Below are 24,242 nucleotides of genomic sequence, written 5' to 3' on the forward strand. Positions count from 1 at the left end.
GAGGAATCTATCTTTCATGTCCTCATCGGATGCCTGAGAGCCACGTGGATCTAGGAATGCATCTCGAGCCCACATGGCCCTCGGTAGAGATGGGTGTCGACTGAGGACTTTCTGCATTTCTTGGCCACCTCCTCGCGGAGCCCTGGTCGAGGAGCACCAGGCATCAGGGTGGCCTATCTAGCTTATCACTGCTAGTTGGATAGAAGCGTCCGAGTCTTTGAGGATAGCATAGCGCTTCCGAGTCAGATGGCGAAGAGGGCACTTCTCCATGCGACGAAGGTCATCCACTCTACCACATTATCGTCCCTTGGGATGGCCGGAAAAATTCGGGGCCCCCTTTTTGCTCGTGCAACGCCTAGGACCGTACTGGTCTCATGGGAGCCCCCACCCCTTGGTCTTCTCAAGGTGAACTTTGACGAGAGTATCGGCGAGGGTGGAGCACTGAAGGCACTGGATTCGTCATCCAAGACCACACAGCCAGACTTATAGCAGCTGGGGGTCGGCGGATCTCCGACATATTTGTGATATGTGCTGAACTTCGGGCTGCATGGGAGGGGCTCATCTGTGCGAGGCATATGGTGGGAGCAGACCGCATTCTCCTTAAGGGTGATTCGGCAACAGTCATCGACTGGATTCGGGGCCAGCGATGGGGGGCCAGCTCTAGTCTACTTCGCTCCAATCCACTTCTCTACAATATTTGCAGGCTTTTAACGGAGGATGCTACCCAAAGAACAACACACGTCTATAAGGAGGCAAACAACACGGTTAATTGGATAGCCTCCTATGCGGCACACTACGCAAGTAGCTTCTTTTGGGTAGACCATATGTCGGTCCCCACTGCATTGTATGATCTTCTTCTCTCTTTTTCTTAGGTTAGGTTGGCTTTAAGCTTGAATATTTTATGTGAAGCAACTTGAGCTAAGCTCAACAAATATTTTCATTGTGGAAGTTTTGATTAAATTTATTGAATATCTAATCCCTAGCTAATTGGCATTTTTTGCCGCATAATTGAATCCCCCCCCCCCCCCTTTTCTTTTTTTTTCTGAATGGTAAGAATAAAATTGCAAGAAATGAGCTAATAAAGGTGCCGATTTATCAAGTTGATTATATCCATAATCTCATCTTTACCAAAGTTTAGAAGGTTCGGGGGATTTGAAGGAAGGCTAGCTCTATTATGTGGTACCTAATAGAGGTTTGTTCTTACAAATGCCCATAAAAACTCTAAACCAGAATGAAGGCAAGATTAAACTAAACTAGATAGAATCTGATATAGTATTTAATATGATTCATTTGACATATAATATTATGGTTTAATATAATTTATTTAGCATATAATTTCAACAAAATATTTTTCTCAAGTTAAAGATTGCCAAAATGACCATATGTTGAGTTACAATAGTTAAGTTGATGATATGAATAAGAAATAGTTCAATATGATATTGTAATATTATATAGTAAATAATATTTGTAAAATAAAATTATTCTAAAAATTTGAAATAAATATTATTATCATGATAAAATTATCGTACCATGAATATTACTTAGGGGTGGCAAACGGGTCGGGTCAGACATAAATAGGTCAGGTCAGATGTAGGTCGGGTCAGAAAATTATAAACCCGAACCTGACCTGTTTATTAAACAGGTCAAAAATTATAACCTGAACCCGACCTATTTATTAAATAGGTAATCCGACCCAACCCGTTTAACCTGTTTAATAAACTGCCCAACCTGACCCGACCCATTTAACAATTGTCCTCCCTCGGCAGCTTGAAAAATTGACCCGCAGAAAGATGAGTCCGTCAAAATAAAAGCCAATTTATTTTCCTTATTTATGGCCTCCCCTACATTTCTGTCTCTCTCTCTCTCTTCATTCAGTTGCAGACTTGCAGTCTACCTCATGTACCGCCTGTCATTGGAGGAGATGGGAGAGGCGAGATGGGTCCTCTGCTTCACCGATCAGAGAAAAAGATCATGTTGAAGCTACAACCAATGCTGCCTCTCCATCTCATTGAGCGACAGCTTCAGTAGACCTTCGGCCACCACGGCTCCTTCTTCGCCGCCGGCGGGCTCCGATCGATTCGACAACGGCGACATCTAGATCGCGGATCCAACTCCGAACCCGAAGCCCCCGTGGAGATCGCGCCCCCGGAACCTAGAAGCAATAGCTTCGTAAAGATCACAAACCAAGGGATAATCCAGATCCTTGGAGGAGATCTAGAGTTAGGGTTTCATACCCCTCAGTCTTCAAATCCGGCCATAGAGAAGCTTGTAGAGGAGGATGCGGCGCTGCCATGGAACAGTGGTAGCGGCCGGCGGCGACCTCATGGGTGCCGACGAAGGAGCAAGACCGGGCGGTGACCGGCTCGGCGATGAATTGGCGGGAAGGAAGGGAGGGGGTCGGCTTGCGGGGGCGAAAGAGGCGGTCGGGGAGGCAGGAGGGGTCGTCGGCGCCATCGGAGGGGTCGGAGGCGGCGGGCTCGAGGATGGGGGAGGAGGTGGACTAGAGGGAGAGCCGAAGCGTCGTTCCAAAAAAAAAAAAGAGGACACCGGTGCCCTAATGACCCGTAGGGAGATTATTTTAAACGAGTGACAGTCCTTGTGGATTGTGGGCTGTGGCCCTTTTCCAACCCAACCCATATATTAAACAGGTTATTAAACGGGTTATACAGGTTAAACGGATCAGATATCTTAAACTTGTATCCGACCCAATTAATAAATAGGTTAAACGGGTCAACCTGTTTATGACCCGAACCTATTTATGGCGGGTCGAACACGGATCGAGTTGGCGAGTCGGGTCATATTTTGCCACCCTTAATATTACTCATATTACATAATACAATGATATCATTATTATAAGTAGAATTATACTATAATAATTAAATATTCTAGTAATCAGCAATGATATTGTTATTAGTATAACTACTGTTATTCTTTTTTGAGAAGATATTATCATTATTACTAGAGAAACAATTATCATTATTATTATTATTCAAGCTAATAAACCAGCTTAGAACTTTTTTTTAAAGACAAAATTACAGCAACCCCTTACAACTTTGGATGAGAAGCACTATCAGTCGAAAAATTTAAATTTAAATTTCAATTAACCCTTTGAAAATATATATTCAGCTTGGTCCAGCCATTCATCTGGCCTGTGACATTACTAGCAAATTGAATCAAATGATCAAGATCAGCTTAATAATGTTTTTAAATAAAAATAGAAAAAAATTGCATACTTAGACCTTTGGCTAAAATCGGATCGGATACTAGTATAACTATATCTATATTTATTTTGTTTGACGAATACAGATACAAATACGGATGTTAATTGGATATAAAAATTTATATCTATATTTGTTTTAAATGGAAATGGATACAAATTGGATACCGAAAATATGGATATAAAGATGGATATATAAGTCAGATACTTAAATTTTATGACCATGGAATCAAATATATTACTAAATGAGTGATAAATCAAATTAATAGTATGCTAATATATTCATTTTTTTTCTTAAAAGTTCATGAGTACTATATAAAATTAAATAGAGTTATAAATAGAATCGAATATTCGAATACAGATTGGATAGTTGTCTATCTATATCCATATTTATTTATTTTTTATGGATATAAATACAGATATTAGTCGGATACTCAAATTTCTATTTATATTTGGATAGGTGAATCCAATCAAGGCCTTCGGCAGCAAAAAGTTCACGGCCTTGCTCGTCACGCATGTTCGAAGTTAAATTGGAAGGCTGATAGTCATTGATCGAATCACCTTTGGAATGGTCCTCAATCTAACATGCAACACTATTATCAATCTAACATGCCAAAGCTGCTGACGAACCCTAGCAAACCGGCAGGAGCCTAGAAAGGGCTTGAGGAAATGAATGGATTGCCAGGTGAAGTACCAGAGTCTCATGACATTGCCCGGCTGCCATACGTGCAGGTGGTGGTAAAAAGGAGGTACGGTAGTTATTAAATTTCATAACTTTTACTTTCTTCACTCAAAGAATAAAAGCCTGGGACATTTCATGAATTACCAAGGTTATTAAATTATCACATAATGATTGTTCCTAACGGCCAGACTATATTGATTAAAGAAAATATTTTTTAAAACAATAAGTTTTCTTGGTTAATTAAGAATTTTTAAATTTTTAGGGTAATGTTTCCCATCTATAGAGATGCAAATGGTCGAGCAGCTCACAAGCAAAATAACAATAATATTTGTTGTGGGATGGGGTTCCCAGTTTAGTCCCACATCGGCTAATCAGCGGAAAGGTCTGTGCCTTATAATGAGGAGGCCTAAAACCTTTCCTCACGAGGCGCCCCTACGGGGGACAAAACCGTGAGGGACACCTGTCCAGCAGCCACGCGCCTGCAGGTGGGTCCGCCACCGTGCGAGCCAAAGCGCCCACGGTTCCCAAAGCGGACAATACCATATCGCTCTGCCGAGCTGAGCTGCTCCAGCACTCTCTCGTTCAGACGAGGCACCTTTTATAGGACAAAACCGTGAGGGTAGGGGGCAACCTCCGCGGACCCCCGCGCCGTCAGGGCTCGGGACTGTCATTGGGCTCCGGCCCTGGGCGACCTCCCGCAGATCCGAAAGCGACAATCCCAGAGCGGACAATACCTCGCGAGGGACGCAGATGCTTTCCCTGCTCGGCCGGTGTGTGGGCTGGTGTCGGGGCTCCGACCCCACATCAGATGGCGCTAGAGGAAGGGACCCGGCCACGCACAGACCTTCCCACTGGGGGGGCTGTGTTGTGGGATGGGGTTCCCAGTTTAGTCCCACATCGGCTAATCAGCGGAAAGGTCTGTGCCTTATAATGAGGAGGCCTAAAACCTTTCCTCACGAGGCGCCCCTACGGGGGACAAAACCGTGAGGGACACCTGTCCAGCAGCCACGCGCCTGCAGGTGGGTCCGCCACCGTGCGAGCCAAAGTGCCCACGGTTCCCAAAGCGGACAATACCATATCGCTCTGCCGGTAGGGGGCAACCTCCGCGGACCCCCGCGCCGTCAGGGCTCGGGACTGTCATTGGGCTCCGGCCCTGGGCGACCTCCCGCAGACCCGAAAGCGGCAATCCCAGAGCGGACAATACCTCGCGAGGGACGCAGATGCTTTCCCTGCTCGGCCGGTGTGTGGGCTGGTGTCGGGGCTCCGACCCCACATCAATATTCTCATGAGCTTGACTCGAGTCCAAGCTCGACCTATCGAGCTCGAGCAGTTCGAATGGATTTTTTAAGTCGAGCTTAAGTAGCAAAATACTTGGCGTGCAGTCTTACCAGCCTAGTCGAGTTTGTATTTTTACAAAAATATTATTTTTTATTTATAATATATAGTATTGATTTAATATTTTAAAATATAACATGTATATATTTTTTTAATCCGACCTAACTTCTAGCTTTTAATCATATTATTTAAATATGACCAAGACTCAAATTTGAGCTCAAATTCAAGCTCGAGTTTGGCTCAGTTGATGTTTGAGTTGAGTTGAGTCGATCTCGAATATTTCTTCTTTTTTATCGAGTCAAGTTTGAATCTAAATATTATAATTCGAACGATCTCGAGTCGAGTTGTGAGCCTGAATATTTTAAATCGAGTCGAGCTCAAATCTTTGGATATTTAACTTAGATCAGCTCAACTGCATTCCTAACTACTTTTATTTTTTTTATAAATCCGAATCTAATAACCACAAAGATGGAAGATACCATGCCAACCTAAAGAGCTAAAGTTCTAGGGGTGTCAATTACGTTGGTATCTAGATCGGATCAAATATATGGCAAATCAAAAATCTATCTATCTCAACCTGATTTAAAAAATAAATTAAAAATTCTAAATTAAATTTAATTATTTTATTAAATAGATAATCTAATCTTATCTGTAACTAATTGAAATAAGTTCAGCGATCTAATAAGTTAATAATTGCCATCCCTACCTACCCCTATTGACATTATAGCAGCCTTTTCTGGCTCCTCCACAGGCCACGCGTCGCCACGTGATAGGTAATTTATCCAACTTGGCTGCAGATAAAGAAACAGCTGATTCAGTCACCGTGTGGGTGACAGTTAAACCTTCTGGAAGTCCGACCCAGTCTCCGACGCGCTTATTAAATCAGTACTCCAAAGAACAAAGCGGAATTTGGACGCGATTCGGATCTCGAAAGCATCCCTGGTGAAATAATTTTAGGGTAAGAATGGAGATCGAAATCCAAACCTGCTGAGGAAAAGCCTTGATCTCTACTCTTCGATTCGTATCGCTCAAATTCGGAAAGATTTGATTTCCATTATAGAACGCATAATCACCCATTCCTTTTTTTTTTTTACTTTTATTTTCGTCCAGATCGGGATCGACTCGATTCGATTTGATTCGTCCTGTGGAAGCTGGCGACATCGAACAGGTTTTCTTTTTGGAAAGAATTGAAGGGATTTCGCTAGAGATTGGATTGCTTCTTCTTCTTGTTCCAGCTGTTATCGACTGATTCCAGACATCTATAAAATATTGTTTAAATAAGGGAAGAAGCTAAGTTTTCTTGTGAATTGGGGCGGAATTAGCGAGGAGTCGAATTTGTGGGAAGAAACCAGAAAGCTAGGGTTTTGGAAGGGAGTAAAATTCGGATATTTGGAGCGATCTTTGATGAGAGAGTAGAGAGGAGGGAAAGAAAGACTTGAGAGAGAGATGGGGAAAGGAGGAGGTTGCGTGCCGAGCAAGAAGCGGCAGCCTGCGGTCGCGTCGGAGAAGGCGGTCGGCGCGAGGAACGCCCCTGTCCCCCCCGAGGACAAGAGCCACGAGGACTCCGATGCCGCGGCAGCGCCGCCGCCGGCGGAGCTAAAGCTGAAGCTCTTCATCGTGTTCTATTCCATGTATGGCCACGTGGAGGGCCTGGCGAAGCAGATGAAGAAAGGGGTGGACGGCATCGACGGTGTCGAGGGTGTTTTGTACCGCGTCCCGGAGACGCTCCCGCCGGAGGTCTTGGAGCAGATGAAGGCGCCGCCCAAGGACCTGGAGATCCCAGTCATATCGGCGGCGGAACTGGTGGAGGCGGACGGCATACTGTTTGGATTCCCGACGAGGTTTGGGTGCATGGCGGCGCAGATGAAGGCCTTCTTTGATGCCACTGGGAACCTGTGGAGGGAGCAGAAGCTCGTTGGCAAGCCCGCCGGATTCTTTGTGAGCACTGGGACCCAGGGAGGAGGGCAGGAAACCACTGCGTAAGAACCCATCTATTATTTATATATTCGCGTAGTATATAAAATTTGGATCTTTTTTATTTGTTCCAATCAGATTTTTTTATGGGGTAGATCTGTACTAATTTGTGTTATTTCATTGAATATCTTGGCATTTGTTAGTGCTCGATAACAGGAAACAATGAAGGGATCAGCTAAATTTTCTTATAGTTCTTACTATATGACTGCAATTTTATACTGCTCTTTTTATTGCTAATGCATGTTTTGCTTGATGCATATATTAAGAAGTTCATGTGATGCCTAAGAAATGGTTTGATCCTTCACAAGCAAGTGTCAATTTTAATTGTTTGTCTGGAGACTTAATGTTGAATTAGCACAAAGCTTTACAGCTAAGGTGATACAAAGTACCTTTATATAGTTGTATTTAGAATTATTGTCCTTTAAGCATCATCATTCTCTCATACTTATTTTTCATTTTAATTATGGAGTTGCTATTGTTCCATCTGGTGATTAATTTTGTACTATACGAGAGTTTTTGACATGACTTTAAAATGTTCCTTTCCAGTTGGGCACATGGCTAATTTACTTTGTGTTCCTGCTATTTTATGTCCTTGGTGGAGCCATAAACCAGTGCTACTGATGCAAGTAATATTATTAATGAGTTTTCAGATAAAATCTTAAAGGTGCATGCCCCTAGGCATGCTATGTTGATTGTTTGTTGTGGATAGAATTTACTTGAAGTTGAAAGAATCATAAGCATCTTTGTTCAGTCATTCCTTTATACTCACTGCTTTACTATATATGAAGTGCTTAGTGAACTGTTTTGAATAGGCATGTCTAGGTCATCTTATTATGCAGTTTGACTGCATTTAGGAACTTGCCTGGGATTTTGCCTGTTTTTATGTATATCCTGATCATGTTTTGACTCAATATCTGCTCAACCAGTTTGTAGATTAAAACTTAGATTCCTTAGAGTCTACAAAACTCGACCTCTGACCTTCAAATTGTTAGACTTAACAACTATGAAGAAAAGATAATGAATGATCGGGAAGAACAGGAAGAGAATGAAGGGGAGAAAAATGAATGAAGGAACATACAGAATGAGAGAAGAGATCCATAGAGGGTTCGACCTGCTTAATATTGATGGTAATCCTCTTGTGTCTATATTCTTGGAAGATAAATCATGAAATATATATCGATTTTTTGTAGAAAGTTTGCATAGTTTCATAGGCTTTTATCAAATTTTTCTGTGGCGAAGAGTGATGACACTTTTTTGCCCCTGTAGCTAGAGGTACTTTCATCCTCAACTCAATGGGATAATATAGAAAGAGGGCAGCAAATAGATAAGCAAGAGGAAAAAGAAGATGTGAAAAAAGAAACACCAACTAAGCAAAAAAAGCAACCAAGAAATTCTGGAGTAAACGCCTCTAGTTCTAGTCACTTGTGGGTCAGGCATTTATGGATAAACAATAAGTTGGAAGAGAGCAAATGATCAAGGTCATTAAATACATGGATTAGCACTTAAGCAGCTTAGCTTTGGTCTTATTTTGAGCTTTCTAACACCCAAAAATCATATTGAATCTATCCAGCACTTTTTACTATCCTTAGCCATCTTGGTCTGATGCTTCATCAAGCTTTAGTCATAACCATGGAATCAGATATAAATACAGAACTCAGTTACGACACCTATCATTCTCATCTCATCTCAGCACTGCTGAAATATTAGCTCTCAGTTGTTATCTGGATGTACTCCTTGATTTGTGCTAACTCGAAATTTGTAACCCTGATTCTCCTTCTATATGTGATAGTGTTCAAGGAAATCACTTCTACATTTTTGTTATAGCACCAATAAGAGCACACTCTGCTGCATAGGGTCTCCTAAACCACCCACCAGTCCGAATATCAGTTATACTTGTCATCTAATGAAAAGAAAAATGGGATTTATGTATGCTCAGTCCCAGCCAAGTTAGGTTTTGAGTCCCAATTCCCATTGGTAAAGGAGTGGGGTGGAGGGGGAAAAAGATCAAGAACATAGAAAATTTTCTCATGAATTAGGGAATTTCCAGGCAATGAACGTATTTCTAAATTTTATTTTTCGATAGTTGAACTGTAGCCATCTAAAAGATCCCCACTTTTTCTTTTAGCATTAATATTGGTTGATTTGTTCTTAAGTTTTTGTATTTTCTTACTTAATCTCTGTTTTCTGGCTGAGTGTTTACAGCTGATGTGTCACAGATCATCATATGTATATATGTGCATGGTGCTGCATGCTCTTATTTACAAGTATTTCAGAAATTAATGTTTAATGAATTCTGATCGATGCATAGAGGAATCAGGATGTCATACTTTGTTGCATTATTTTCTTCAGAAGATTAAAACGATATATTATTTGCATCTCAGAAGTTTCATGTGGCTCTCCTGATGTAGTGATATATAGATCGATAAACATGAAACCCAGTATTAGAGCTATCATGAAATTTGGATAATGCATGAATAAGCCATGTTCGAGAACATCAGATATCTAGTATGGATATTGTTTAACAATACCATTTCTTTTTTACTGGAGTAATATTCCCTTTTATGTATAGTCTTTACTTTTGCTAAATTCTGTCCTTGGTGCAATCGTAAGGGTGCTCTATTGTGACTTGAATGTCATCGGTGGGAAACACGAAAACGGCCTCTCTGCTTACGGACCCTCCCCAGACCCTTTAGTGGTGGGAGCCTCATGCGCCAAGACTTATGCTGAATTCTGAACAGCTTCAATTTTACTATGATTTAGATACATGCCAGCTTGCTTTTTTGTAAAGTATGGCAGAGTTCAGTTCAGGCCCTCCTTGTTCTTGCTAGTCATAGTAAGAGAGCACTAATTTTTCATTTACTAGAAAAGGGCATTAGTAACTCACAATGATTTATTTGATCTTTTCTCACAATGAAATGAAATTAAGAGGAAAGACTTAATGTGTAATCAAACAGATTTTGGTCTGTCATACACAGAAGATTTCTACTGAAACAATGCGGCAAAATTTGGATTGCTCTTGAGCTTGAATATTCCCTAAGTGGTTAGAAATAGAGTTGAGCGTTTAGTATCATTTAACAAATAAAGATTTGGTTGAGATGCTTTGGACATATCTAAGAAAGACAATTATGCCATTGTGAGAGATTAAAATATGTGTTGAAGGGTCAGGAGGGAAGGAAAGGCCTAAAATAATATCGATGGTAGTTGTGTGAAAGGATTTGGAAAATCTTCTGTTACTTATGGATTTTAGTCTTGATAATGAACTTACTGATACTAGTACTAAATCTTACCCTTGTTTAATTTTTTTGAAACTGTTATAGCTAAAAGCATAGACACGGATACTGGTACTTCTAATTAATGTTTTTAAAACCAGACCGGGCCAGGTAGTTTAATCGGTTGAACCTATCTTGTTTAACCCCAAACCCATCTAGATGGAAAAACTATTTTATTTTGTGAGAATCTCTTGAACAGGTGGTTTGACCGGCGATCCAAATGAACCATTTCTCAATGAACTAGTTGGTTTTTTATGTATTATAAACCCACATTTTCCCATGAAGATAGGGGTCTGCAAGATTTATCTAGACCAGCCACCTTCTTATCCATGACACATCAAGACCTCATGATTAGTCATTCTCCCTTAATCTCAAATCTTGAGGCCTGCTTGCGCCTCTCTTTCCCGGCCAAAACTGTTGGTGGTGGTCAGGTGGGATGGTGGAATGGTGAGTAGGCATTAGAGAGCCTTGGGAGTTCTCTTCTCATTCCTCCACATTTTTTCCTTCTATTTCCCATGAGATTGTTATGGCTGGTGAGCATAATGCAACCTGGAAACAGGAGAATAGGGCTTGAAGAGGAAAGTGATGAGGGTGTTTTGGTGGTTAAATTGGGGTGTCTGGAAAAGTTTTTGCATTTGGGGTACCAGGGATCTTATAAGTGGGAATAACATTTATTTGGCAAAGATGAGATAAAATCGTTTTGGAAAAAGAAGAAGAGATTCTATTCATCTTCTTCTTTGGGATGAGGGTGGAGGAGAGATTTGGGTTAAATTTTTAAAGATGTAAGATTGGAGATGGATAGATGGAGTTTTAAAAAAAAACTGGGCTGTCCATTGAATGAGAAAATGGGTAAACATGAGTCAGAGCATCTATGATGTTTTATATATTTATGATTTTTTCATTTTGAAAATTTTTAATTGTATGAGAATATACCATGATTATGCATTATTGTCATGTTATGTGAACATAAAAAGTGTTTAAAATTAGTAGGCATGTGCTAGAATTGAACTAGAAAGTTTCAAATATTTTCCATATATTTGTAATTCTTTTTGAACGTAAAAAGTGTTGAAATTGTTAGAGACGTACTTAAAAAAAGATTCTCTATTTTCATATGAATTTGTGATTTTATTCTATTTATATTAATATTTAATCAATAACTAATACATTTATTATATCGTGATGATATCACAGTTTATTTTGGGTTGATGTGGTCGCTGAATTGGTGATACTTTTTTTTTGAATGAATGAAATTGAATCGGTGACACTTAACCTGGTCCCTTTTCCAGTTTGATGGACAGTCTGGAATTTGAAACATTGCTTCTGATAACAGTGATGCCAAGATTACTTGACCTACATGAACAAATGCAGAACTGAGATAAGATTGGAAAAGCACTTACTATTGCTAGCACATGCCTATTAGTGTTACATTTGATGCTCACAATCGTACGAAAGTTGCAAAGTGGGCTGTAGCCCAGATTCTGCACTCTGTTTGGGGGAGGCTTCATGTTCAAAGATGACGAGGTGTTACACAGGCATTGATAGATTGGTAGCCCTGACTCCAATATTGTCAAACAAGAAACTTGTAGAGATGCAAACACTTATACTAATTATTACATCTCTCTCTCTCTCTCTCTCTCTCTCTCTCTCTCTCTCTCTCTCTCTCTCTCTCTCTCTCTCTATATATATATATATATATATATGTATGTATGTATGTATGTATATATATATTAGTTCAAAATGGTAATTTATTTATTATTTATTTTGGATCTGTAAGATAATTATTTAAAATCTTTGTGCTTAATGATGACTTCGATGCCGAACAAAATATCTTTTTTAGATGACTTGAAGGCCTTCAGTTTGTTCTTGGCATGTGGTTGGTAGTAACTAGCTTGTGGCTATCTGAGCTCCATGCCAGATTCCCAGTGCATAAAAAGTATCCACCTTAAACCCTGGCATCTGGGATCGTATTTAGCTCTTGATGGCCTTGACCATACAACCTGTCTTAGGTGCCTAACTTTTGTAAAGTGGACTTACGCAAGTTGGGATGATCAAGGTCAGGGAGACACTATCTTGACTCACTTATAGATGTCTGAGAGGCAACTAAGGGATCTTATCTGATTTCTTGGCAACAGCACATGATTCCTCCATTGCTTATTTTTTTGTAGGATCGCTCAGTTCTTGGCATAAAGATTTCTATGAAATCACTTTTTATGGACTTGGGGTTGAAATGTCTTGATTAATGGTGAAATCATACGACTAACTAGCTTGGTGACATCATATCAGGCAGAGAATTGTTGATGGTAATAACTTAGCATTTGCTTATAAAGAAGCATCCATCCTACTATAAAAATATTTTTTAAGGCCTGTTTGGATGATTGGGCTGAAAATCTTATGGGATTCGTTGGTTAGGCCAGTACAACCAGCAAAGTTATAACAGACCCTTAAAATATTATGATTTTGCTGGTTGTTGGTTGTACTTGCCCAACCCATGAATCCCTTAGGATTTTCAGCGCAATCATCCAAACAGGCCCTTAATTTTTTTTCTTCTTACTTTTCTAAGACGTAAATTGAGTCTATTGAGTCTGACTCATCTCTGCGAAACATTCAGTGAGTGGTTTCCATAGGATTTTCTTTCTCAGTGTGTCCTTTTTCTGAGAAAAAAGAAAGAGGTTCTGTTTAGTGGAATCATGTGGTTATTGCATATTATTGGAAGATATTAGTCAAAGAACTGTTGACTCCACGATGACAATAATTTACGATTTGTTCATAAAAAAAAAATTCATCAAACTATAAGAATACATTTGAATTTTCTGTTTTCAACTTTTTAAGAGGTAAGTTGAGTCTATTGAGATTTGACGCATTTGTGCCGGTACACTTAGTGAAGTGGTTGCAGCAAGCTTCTTTTTCTCAGTATCTATTTTTTTAAAAAAATAATGATTAGTCTAGTGAAGTCCTTTAACTGCGAACTGCTTGTTGGTTTTCAGAAAATCCAAGAGATAATATTGTGGAACGTTAACCATAAAAGTATGTCTTATAGCTTTCTAAGGCCATTGTATTGGTAGCTGTTGTGAATGTTGCTTGGTTATTGGGAGCAGATGTGTTAATTTCTAACTTTCAAGATAAAGTGGATGAGATAATTGCTAGGTAACAGTACTTCATGATTGATTAATTATTAATGCTAAGTTGCTTAATGGTGGAAGGGGTTAACAACTTTCTGACATTTTAGTGCTAAATATATTGCATGTTCCCCCAAAATGTTGCTTATCCTCCAGGAACACTTTTAACACTCATTTTGGTTTCATCGGCTTTCGTAAGAGCTTAAAAACAAAAATTAAAACCTTTCTCAAAATTGGGTTAAACTTTAGTACCTGGAACATCTGAAGGTGCTCCATTACATGCTCTATTAGTTTTTTTTTTTTTTGAAAATTAAAAGAAATTGATATTGTCAGCAGCTTAAATATAATTAATTTGCTTCCATTTTACAGATGGACTGCAATTACCCAGTTAGCCCACCATGGGATGCTATATGTTCCCATTGGTTACACTTTTGGAGCAGGTATGTTCAAGATGGATGACATCAGAGGGGGTTCTCCATATGGTGCTGGTGTTTTCGCCGGTGATGGCTCAAGGGAACCTACTGAAATGGAGCTTGCTCTTGCTGAGCACCAGGGAAAATATATGGCTTCAATAGTCAAGAGGCTGGTGCATCTTTAAGTTATCCAATCAACCAAAGCAACCAGATATCTTGCACAGTTTAAATCTTCGTGATTATTCTATTCTCTCCCCCGTATTTTGAAAATGTTGTTTTATGATTCTTCCTCCCCTTTTTACTGTGCCTGGTACATGTCCTAGTTTTGCGCCTTATGCTGGTTATTTGTGTTTATCATTTGCCAAAGTACTGCAAGACACTACATGATTCACAACAATGGCATCATATCACGAGAATAAAAAGATTGTGATATGTTATTCCTTTGCGTTCTCAGTTATATTGTATATTTCTATATTAATCTAGTATATAAATTTGGTTAACAGTGTTTCACTGCAAGCAGTTTTTCTAAGTGGCAATGATCAAGAAAAGGGATATTGTGTAGAAGCCTCAATGCTGGTACTGAATCAGCTGCTGTTGTGACATTCTCTGCTCTTTCTGATGTATCTATTGCCACTTGATTCTGCTTGAACTAAAACCAGTTCGATACCTGTGCATTAATTGGCACTACACAATGGTTGCTATTGCAAATAAACCATGGTGACAGCCATTCAATTTTGTCCCAACTTTTTGGTGTAGGTTTTATGAATTTTCAATCACCAATCAATTCAATTTAGGTTAGCTTGATTGTGCAAAGACTTATAGAAAAGGAAAAGGATATAAAAAAGGAAAAAAAAAGCTCAAAAATAGAATCTCTTACTTCTAGTTTTTTTATTTAGCTAAATTTGAGAAAATTCGTTTCTTATTTTTTGTAGTTTACCGTCATCCAAAAAGTTGAAAAAATCTTTTTACTCCAGAAAATTTAGTGTTCCTGAACCTTCTGCAAGCAACCAAATAGATTTTAACGCTTCTTTTTGATGTTTTTGAACAGAAGAGATGCCAGTGTTCATGAATATTGATTACATATATGCATCATAATCAAGGACAGTGGTACAAATTGTGCCCCTTGCAAGGGCAAAAAATTAAGTTCCACCAAACATTAGATTGGTTCTATTTCTTCTATATTTTCTGTGAATCAGGCTAGCAAGTAGCAAGTGGTTGTCTGGTCCAAACTAGTTCAGTCGGTGTCCAGTGGATCATTATTCTGGCTGAAAGTCACTGTGCCCTAGGTTCAAGGTGGATTTATTCTACTGTACTTAATTAATATGATTTATTAAAAAAATTTACATATATACGCACACATACCTATTTTTAGAGTTGTTCTTGCAATTAAATCCAGCTGGGTGGTGCCCAAATTAGATGTTTATCTTGTAAAATGATGAAAACGAAAATGCTATCAAGGTTCCTGCAGACATGAAAATTTCATCAGATTCAAAAATGATGATTTAGCAATTTAATAATCATGGAACCTCTTACAAAAAATCTCATAAATTGCTTGAATCCCTTAATGCCATGTGGTTGTGGCAAGAGAACGTTGGTATGTACATAATGGGAGCCCTGTAGCTTTACTCCGATAAGGATACTCTTTTGCAATGATATTCTCTAATATTTTTAAATAATAATTTTTTTATAAATAACCATAATCATCTAAACTTTGGTAACTATTTGAGATCTAGATCCTCATTCATCAAATATGTCTATTTAGTTCTAATATAAGTACATTTATTGAACTTTGAAATAACAACATGACTCCAAGAGGATTTTTGTAAAATACCCCTCTAGTCGAGTTTTATTAAACAACAAAAAAGTGACTATATATATTCCAGCCTTCCTCCACCTCTATTTAGAGCTCCTCTGAGGTTCTCTTCGATCCCACCAGAAAATCTAAGCCTCTGATCGAAGCTCGTAGCCAGATTTCTTCAAATCCCTCTTCGATTGCTAGTAGCCGGATTTTTTGATTTTGTTCGTTCTTTTCAACTAGCAACGCCGCCAGATCTTATCACCGAGGTCTCTGCCGGTTCCTCACAATAGTTTGCATCCATGGCAGGGCTCCCATCATCGGGATATCTTGGTTTCATGGGTTTTTTTTTGAGGGGGGGGGGCTCTTTCTTTCTCTTCCTTGGTTAGAGAGAGAAGCTTCCTTTCTCTCTCTTTTCTCTCTTCTCCATGCTTTCTCTCTCTTGATTTAGGGCCAGATATGCTAATTGATCTAAGTTAACTGTGCCATTGACAACCAAACCCAACCCCCGATTGAACTTAAACTAAGATTCTCTCTCTTGTTGAATTTTCTCTCTCTACTGAACTTTCTTTCTCTCTCTCTATCGAACTCTCTCTATACTCTCTCTCTAGGGTAGTTGGATCCAGTAGGGACTCTTCATAGTAATTTTGAATTGACCTTGGTAAGGTCCTAATCTAGGGCCGTCGGGCGGCGTGTCAACCCCGCCCCGGCCCTTGCCAAATACTGATAGATTTGATTGCTCCGATCTTTATTGAACTATTGTGTCCTAGTTCAAGCATGATTCGATGAATTTCACTTTGATCGGACCGACCGGGGTGTCGGGCATTCTCGCTTGGTCAACCCTATGAGGTTATTGAAATTTAGAATTTTTATTTTTATAATGTTATGATGAAATTCTAAAGAAAAGTATAATTTTGAAATATTAGGCTCTGAGAAAAAATTTTCAAGATTAATGGATCTATTAGTTGGATTGCATTTGCAAGGTAAGTAATGGAACCTTTTTCTAAATTTATGGGCAAATTATAAATATTTTTTTGAGTCCCTTTTAGGACGTGTTTGATTCACGAAAAAAGAAAGAAAGAAAAAAAAGAAAAAAAAAAGTAGTCAACAAGAAAATTAAAAAAGACTTCTTATTTGGTTGGAGTTTTCAAAAAAAAAAAAAGAAGAAGCATTCCTATGAGAATAAGATTCTCATATTTTGTGAGAAATAAAAACTTATGAGAAATATGGAAAAGCTACCATCCCACCTGTTATAAATTAGAATTTTTTTCTAAAGTTATCCTTAAACCATCAAAATCTATGGATAAGATCTTTTTCTTTATTAAGAATATAATAGCTATTCCATACAACTTTTCTAGAAAAGTAGATGCTTAACTAAACATAAGCCATTTTGGAATGTACCACTTTTCTATGGTTAACCAATCATGCTAAAACTTTTTATCAAATATTATATTTTCAGAAATTAACTTTTCAAAAAATTATTTCGGTGAGAAAAAATTCTTCCCACGATCCAAACAAGTCTTTAAAGTCTCTTTCGAGTTTCCATGCTTCTCTCTATTGGGGAGGAGACCTTTTGGTTTCACTCCGTTTTAAGCCTATCCAAACTATAATTTTCTAAGTTTCTATCTTCAGTTATTTTCATATCATTTGGAAGGTGATGTGTTCTGAAGGTGAGATCTTTATATGTTCTTGATTTCATTTTGTTAGAAAGAGTTTGGTCTTTAATTACCAACTTTTTTCTGGAAGAAACTCCCGGGAGTAAGAGATGGATTTGATTAGATTTTGATTAATCCCGAAGGAATCTATTTATAGATTCTATCCGAAGACCAAAGAGACGTGATGGTTTGAAAGATACATAATATTTCAAAAATACCGTATTTTTTTGGAAACCAACGTTTTTTTTGAAAGAGTACCAACTCTTCTATAAAAGACGTCTCACAAAAAAATATTTTTAAACATTTAAAATAACTAAAAATTTGGAAATAAAAAAATTATTTTTTTAAAATTAAAACTCCAAGAGGAATCTCTCATTCCATGTATTAAAATTCTATCTAAAAATCCAAGCATTTAAATGGATGGGCCAAAAGTAAATAAGCACCATAAGAATTCTTAACGGATATAGAGCATGAAATCCAAAACAAAGGATGACACACCGGAGTTTCAACAGGCAAGAAGCAACTGCAGGCTATCTATCTAAAAATATGGATATTTAGATGGATGGGCCTAAGAACATATAAATACCAAAAGCATTTTTAACCTATCCTGTGTAGGATTATTATTCCTCAACACTAAGAGTTGAAGGCCTCAGAGAACCTAAAAGTGCAGCTGTTGATCCAGAACAATACTCTTAAATTCATGATGAAAGATGTGACTGCTAATACTTCCGACAAAGTAAACATCAAGTAAGCAACTCAAATCTTTGTCTCGTCCTGTACTTGAATGGCGAATAATTTGGTTTTGTAGGAAAAATAAGTGGTTTCTTTTGCTGGCGTATGTTTATCCTGATAAACCTTTCTGTAGGAAGAAGTTCTTGGGTGTTCTGGATCAGCTCTGTCACCTCATCCTTCTGGTATTCAATCCATGAAGAGTTTTTAGCTATGCTTGCAAATTTCTGATTCAGGGTTTTTTTAGCACCGTTTTTATTTCTTATTTTCTATATTTAAAAATATAGTTATAAAAATTGAGATAAGAAAATATTTGATATTATTGTTTTTATTTTTTATTCTTTTTAATGAAACTTTTATTATTTTTAGAAAAATGAAAGGAAGAAATACCTACATTTGGTATTTTCAAAAACAAAAAAATTCATGTTTATTACTATCATTTCAAACACCGCCTCCACAGCTACCATCATAGCTTTCATCCCATTATTGTCACCTCTACCACATTGATGGCTCCTCCATCACCACCCTTACCATTGCTATCACGATCATTGTTACCTTCGCTCTGAATAATCATTATTACTTTTGCCACATCATCGGTCCATTTGTCACCACTATCTTTGTTGTTATTATCACCATTACCATCATTCCCTCTATCACACCATTACCACTAGTATCGTCTCCTCACTATACCACCATCGCTTCCATTGCCTCCAGTGCAACTGCCGCCGCCTATACCATCACCATCATATTTATTTTTAAAAAATAATTTGACCGTACAAAATATATTTATTTTTTAAAACTTAAAAAATAAAAATAATTAAGTGTATGATAATGCCAACTCTGGTTATGATTAACTTGGATTATCTTGTTCTTTTCCCATGCGTATTTCATTAATTTTCCTCTCGATTTTCGGTAATAGGTGCTTTCATTGCTTCAACTTCAGCAATTAAAAGGACTAAATATCCAGTTTCTCGCACTCATCTTTTTAATTTTTTGATTGAAAATGGGGGAAGCAGAGCACTTCCCCCAGATTTATTGCTTAGAAATTATGAATTTGCCACATAGCATGACAAATTATGATAGACTAGAATAAAACGAGAGCGTTTATGGCTTCTGAGAATTGACTCTCTAGCTTTCCCGCTGCAGAGATCCCCCCAAAGCACAAAGAAATTCAGAGCCATATGAAGTGACGAACGGATCGAGCCAATCTTCTGAAGAAAAATCCCTGCGTTTCGTTCCAACCAAATCTGCCAATGTATCGACACAATGAGCTGGTCCCAATCTTTTCGCGATTCTCACTTGATTTTCTTCCGCCGCCAAGTCAGACCGAAGATCCCGAATGTCCTTCGACCAGCCTGAAATGTTTAAGATGTAATTTCAAAGGGAACCATAAACTTTTAGCAAAAGTATATTTCACAAGAAGATGAGAGGTAGATTCATTGGGGCTAGCAAGTAAAATAGTTAGCGAGTTTAAGCTTCTATTGACATAAATGATCTTAAGATCTTAAAAATAGACCTCACCCAAAATGGCTAGCCGGAAGGTATTATTTGAATTTCTTGATCCTGTACAAGTAGCCAAGATCTATCCAGAAAATAACCGATATGGGACTAAACGCAGGTCCGCACACAGACTAAGAGTTCAAATCTAATCACAAGCACCACGACTTGTGGTCAACCTAATGAATCCGTACTATAGTGTCTTCTAGTCTACATAGGTTTCGGGTCAGTCCGCTCTAATACTATTTGTCACAACCCAGTATCTCACCCAAAAAGGATAATTGGAAGGTATTATTTGAGTTCTTTGATTCTGTATAAATACCAAAGATCTACCCAGTAAATAACTGATATGGGATTAAATACATGCCCGCATGGGTTCTCACATAACCGGGGCAATTCTAAGATGATGTTAATAATCTAATAGCTCAGATTGTCAAGCTCTACAAACTACAGCGGTGCATCCTTCGCAGCGAGCGCGAAGTATGCTTACGATCATTCCGATCGCACGGCAACTTCTAACAGATCTTGCAGTAGCTTCAATTCAAATGCGAAAGCTTCATAATGCCTTCAATATGTACTTCCAAACTCGGAACCAGCACAGAGTTAGTTGTGACTTCCATGGCCTCGCAATGGAGATGGACAAGGATGATCCATTTTATGTACCTCCCTCTAAATAAAGCTCACAAACCTGTTCCTCGAAATCACCTGCATCTTCCTCTAGCATCCTTGCACTGCCATGTCTTATCATGTCTTACGTCGTCGGGCAAGATTCTAACGTTGTATCCATTGATTCATTTGTTTCAGGGAAGTCGCATGTGTGCTGTTCTTGAGAAAAATCTAAAGAACTACATCTAATGTGGATGTTGCAGTGGCACTGGGTTTTAGTTATTGATATTTTTGGTTCAAACTTGATAGCTTTTCATTGCCTTTTCTTTTGGTTATTCTTCTACTGTTTTATATAGCTTGAATTGGTTTCATTGAAAACTTCTCAACTGTTATCTGAACTCTCTTGGTCTTAAATCATTTGGACCTGAACCTTATTTGTGTATCTGGAAACCTGGTCTCAGATATCAAATCATTTAGAAGCCAATGCATACCTGCTACTTTATATTGTATTCCTACTTGACCTCAACTCTGTCTTGGCAAGAATCGATCAGTTTAATTATCAAAGAACTATTTGCTTTTAATTGCATTAACTCATTGATGCCACCTTTGGCCAACTCGGTCGACGTAAGCTCATTTCTTTGATAAAGCTTACAAAATGATGCTTCTGATGGAGTTTCCAATATCCAGTCCCAGGCTTGGAAGATCAAACCTGATTAAAGGTGTATCCTTTATCAACTCAATCAACTCACCATCGTTGTATATATTCGTCTCCGCAAAACTAGGATCAGTAATGGAAACGGATTGCTTGGAAGGAAGTTTCTTGGAAGTGAGATCCATTCACCAGCATTTGTCACAGCAATGTCTAATCTTTTGGACTGTGCTTCAATCATTTGATTTGCCTTCTTGTTGGTGAGTGTAAAGAGGTTGTAGTAGCTGGAAGTGGGGTAACTGGGGTGGCTCTTATGCCATTTAATAACTTCTTCTAGTTGGCCAAAAAAAAAAATTTCTCACCCTCCCAAAAAAAAGAAACGGGCTGAACTTTCCAGCATGGCCAATCCCAGCAAGGATTCCACAAGATCTGCCATCATGATTCGTACCTGTAACTTCATTCCTGTTATCTAATTCTGGGAACACATTCAAAGTGTAGATCATGAACGACAGATACTCATTGCATATATTTTAATCAGAACTCAAATAAGAAATTTCTAAAAACCCTTCTCTGTTTGTTGTTGGTAGTACAACTTTTAGGGTTTTTGAAAGTAAAGCTTTTACTTGTAGCAAAAAAAAAATGGAGCTTTCAAAAAATAAAAATAAAAAGAAATGCTAACTACGTAACCTAACTGAGAAAATACTTTTAATATAATAAAATAATAATAAAGGGTACTAAATAGTATTATAAAATATAATAAAATATAATATTATATATTATTACATAGTATAATATTATTATAATATAATATGATACGATATAATATAGTAATATATTAACATGTTATTATAATGATATAATGTAATAACATAATATAATATAACATAATATCATAGCTAATGTCAGTTAATAATTATAATAAAATATTTTGATATAAACTATTGCAATTATTATTATTATTATTATTATTATTATTATTATTATTATTATTATTACTACTATTACTACATATTACTATATTATTTCATAGTATAATATTTTTATGGCACTTCTTTATGGAAGTTTTGGTCACTATAAAAATTTCATTAAAGCCACATCAACTTTCTGGCATTTGCTATAAAATAGCTCAGGAGAGATTCTTCCGTAAGTAAATCTTTTTCAGCTTTTTAGCAAAGTTAAAATAGTTTCCAATTATTTACCAAACATCACTGTATCATTCAAAGTACTTTTTTTTTGGACAATTTCTGATGCTCCAAACACCTTGCCAAATGGGGAGTGCCCCAATATAATAGGGGTGCACTTCAAAGTTAGTGGCAACATACAAGAAACTGAGCCATCAATCATGTGCAAGAGTATAAAATGACATAACTTTTTTTTTTTTGGTACAGCGACCACTCACATATAACCGGTGTGAGTTATAGCCTATAAAGTCAGAAAGAAGCAAAAAATGCAAAGAAGATGATACAGAATCATGTTGATGTCTCCGGAATATTGGGCCGCATAAGAAGCCACATAATCGGTAGCACTATTGGCCTCCCTGTGTATGCATTCACCTTGGTGACCACATAACTATTCAGATGATCAAATTAGACTTTATAAACCAGCTATTATTCGAAAATTTCCAGATAAATAAAGATGATTAGTGTTGCACAAGTTCATTCCAAGAAGAAATTTGAATAAATGGGAGCTCATCATACAGGGATCGATCTCTATAATCCCGCCACATAAATATACCTCAATCACTGTTCCCACCCTAATTGAACACCTAAGCCTTCCCATTTTACACCCATCCTTGAGGCATTTCAAGCTGGGAGGGTTTATCATTCTCCCAGCCAGAATACATGCACTGTGGCAAAAAAACTAGCTCATTTTGAAGGTGGAATGCTCGTATATCATAACGACTAACTACCTAGATGCTGTAAGATTTACCTTGCTTGGTCTACTACTACTTTGAGGATCTTTGGTTGGCTATGCAGCTCCATCAATAGCCATATTCCCCAATCCCACTGCCATTTCCTCCTTTTCATCTCTCTCCTTCCTCTGCTTCTCGGAAACAGATGGCTGTCTTTGATCAGTGGGTGGCACGCATGGCTCACGTAGTAAAGGTCCTGCATCAATCCATGGGTGCTGAAGCAACTGAGAAGCTGTGGGACGCTTTTCTGGAACGAAGTCTAATACAGGGACAAGGAAGTCGGCAATGTCTTTTGCATCTCGTTCGTTGAAGTTGTACTTCTCAATGAGCACTTTGTGGAGTGGCCAAAACTTCAAGCGGCGGATGTGCCTCAAGTCCCCATACCTGTTAAAGAATGCACGGGAGTACCGGCCGCCCAAGGCGATCTGGCAACAAGCATTGAGTGAAGTTGTAAACAAAAAAGCTTTCTATAGATGAACTTAAGTGGGGAGTAAAGATGGCTTTACCTTGCGTGGCATCATACCCAGTAGCTCCATCATCAGTGCTAAGTGGTCCTGCACATCATAAGTAGAATAATGGATAAACAATTATAGCTCAAGTATTACCAGTATAGATTCTCCCCTATTACAACATCATCACAGTCAATCTAGATCATCCTAATCATAGCTGCTCCAGAAAGCCTGGAAGAATCGAGATACCATATCCATGCATTAGTAGAAGATGGTTTGCGCAGTGTACCAAGCAGCAAATTCATACCTCTTAATTTAGGAGAAAGCTATCTCTATTAGACATGCATAAGAGCATGCAGTCATCCAACAAAGAATTGTATGCACTAGGGATAGTGTTTGCAGGCAACATTGATGCAGGACAGTAGAATGCTTGTCTGCACAGAAATTTCTATAATGCCACGAAACCAGCATAGAAATTTTTATGCTGGCAATAGAAGATAGAACAATTTGCAAAATTTGCTTGTTACGTATGCTCAGAGAACCAGCTTATCTGCTCCTCTCTTGAGGGCTTTGTATGCTCCGCATTTAACTAGGAATGTGAGGCATGGATTTTATTCTGATCTGGATGGGCTGCAAATTTAGTTTGCAAGCCTGAATCATTATAAGTACCCAAAAAGTATGTTTCTTGATGATATCAGGTTTGAAGTTTGGAGACACGCGTCAAAGTTAATGAAACCTGGAAAAAATATCAGGTTTGGCGTTCCGGACATGATAATATCTATGGGAAATATAAACAGCACAATGCAACATCAGATATTCAAGCACACCTAGCATTATGTTTCTTCTTATTTTTGGAGAAAGCAAATCTTGATCGATAAAAGAAAAAAGGAAATATTCATCTCGAGAATTCTAATAAAATATTTCAGCATCACAAAACAATGAAC

At 38.1% G+C, this 24,242-nt stretch overlaps 2 protein-coding genes across 3 annotated transcripts; one reads left to right on the plus strand and one right to left on the minus strand.

The window, feature by feature from the left end:
- The first annotated feature begins 6,051 nt into the window (after positions 1–6,051).
- LOC103718449 (probable NAD(P)H dehydrogenase (quinone) FQR1-like 2) lies at positions 6,052–14,459 on the plus strand. Of its 2 annotated transcripts, none has more exons than XM_008807279.4 (3): positions 6,052–6,192; positions 6,345–7,213; positions 13,963–14,459. In XM_008807279.4, exons 2-3 carry the CDS (start codon positions 6,681–6,683, stop codon positions 14,189–14,191), a joined length of 762 nt encoding a protein of 253 aa, XP_008805501.2. In that variant the 5' UTR covers positions 6,052–6,192; positions 6,345–6,680; the 3' UTR covers positions 14,192–14,459. The 2 variants fall into 2 exon arrangements, with proteins under 2 accessions (XP_008805501.2, XP_038974856.1); XM_039118928.1 differs by having other exon boundaries at positions 6,083–6,226.
- An 8,085-nt stretch (positions 14,460–22,544) lies between these two features.
- LOC120106072 (SRSF protein kinase 2-like) lies at positions 22,545–23,789 on the minus strand. The gene is made up of 2 exons (XM_039118929.1): positions 23,356–23,789; positions 22,545–23,274 (listed from the first exon to the last, which is right to left on the minus strand). The coding sequence occupies exons 1-2, from the start codon at positions 23,386–23,388 to the stop codon at positions 22,906–22,908; spliced, it is 402 nt and encodes a 133-aa protein (XP_038974857.1). The 5' UTR covers positions 23,389–23,789; the 3' UTR covers positions 22,545–22,905.
- Between the last annotated feature and the right edge of the window lie 453 nt (positions 23,790–24,242).

The sequence above is a fragment of the Phoenix dactylifera genome, unplaced genomic scaffold, assembly GCF_009389715.1.
Source record: "Phoenix dactylifera cultivar Barhee BC4 unplaced genomic scaffold, palm_55x_up_171113_PBpolish2nd_filt_p 000447F, whole genome shotgun sequence".
NCBI lineage: Eukaryota > Viridiplantae > Streptophyta > Magnoliopsida > Arecales > Arecaceae > Phoenix > Phoenix dactylifera.

Coding starts and splice junctions, on each gene's coding strand:
- LOC120106072 (XM_039118929.1), bottom strand. CDS start 23,388: ATGATGGAGCTACTGGGTATGATGCCACGCAAG. Junction 23,275..23,355: donor TGGGTATGATGCCACGCAAG/GTAAAGCCATCT, acceptor GCTTGTTGCCAG/ATCGCCTTGGGCGGCCGGTA.
- LOC103718449 (XM_008807279.4), top strand. CDS start 6,681: ATGGGGAAAGGAGGAGGTTGCGTGCCGAGCAAGAAGCGGCAGCCTGCG. Junction 7,214..13,962: donor GGAGGGCAGGAAACCACTGC/GTAAGAACCCAT, acceptor TCCATTTTACAG/ATGGACTGCAATTACCCAGT.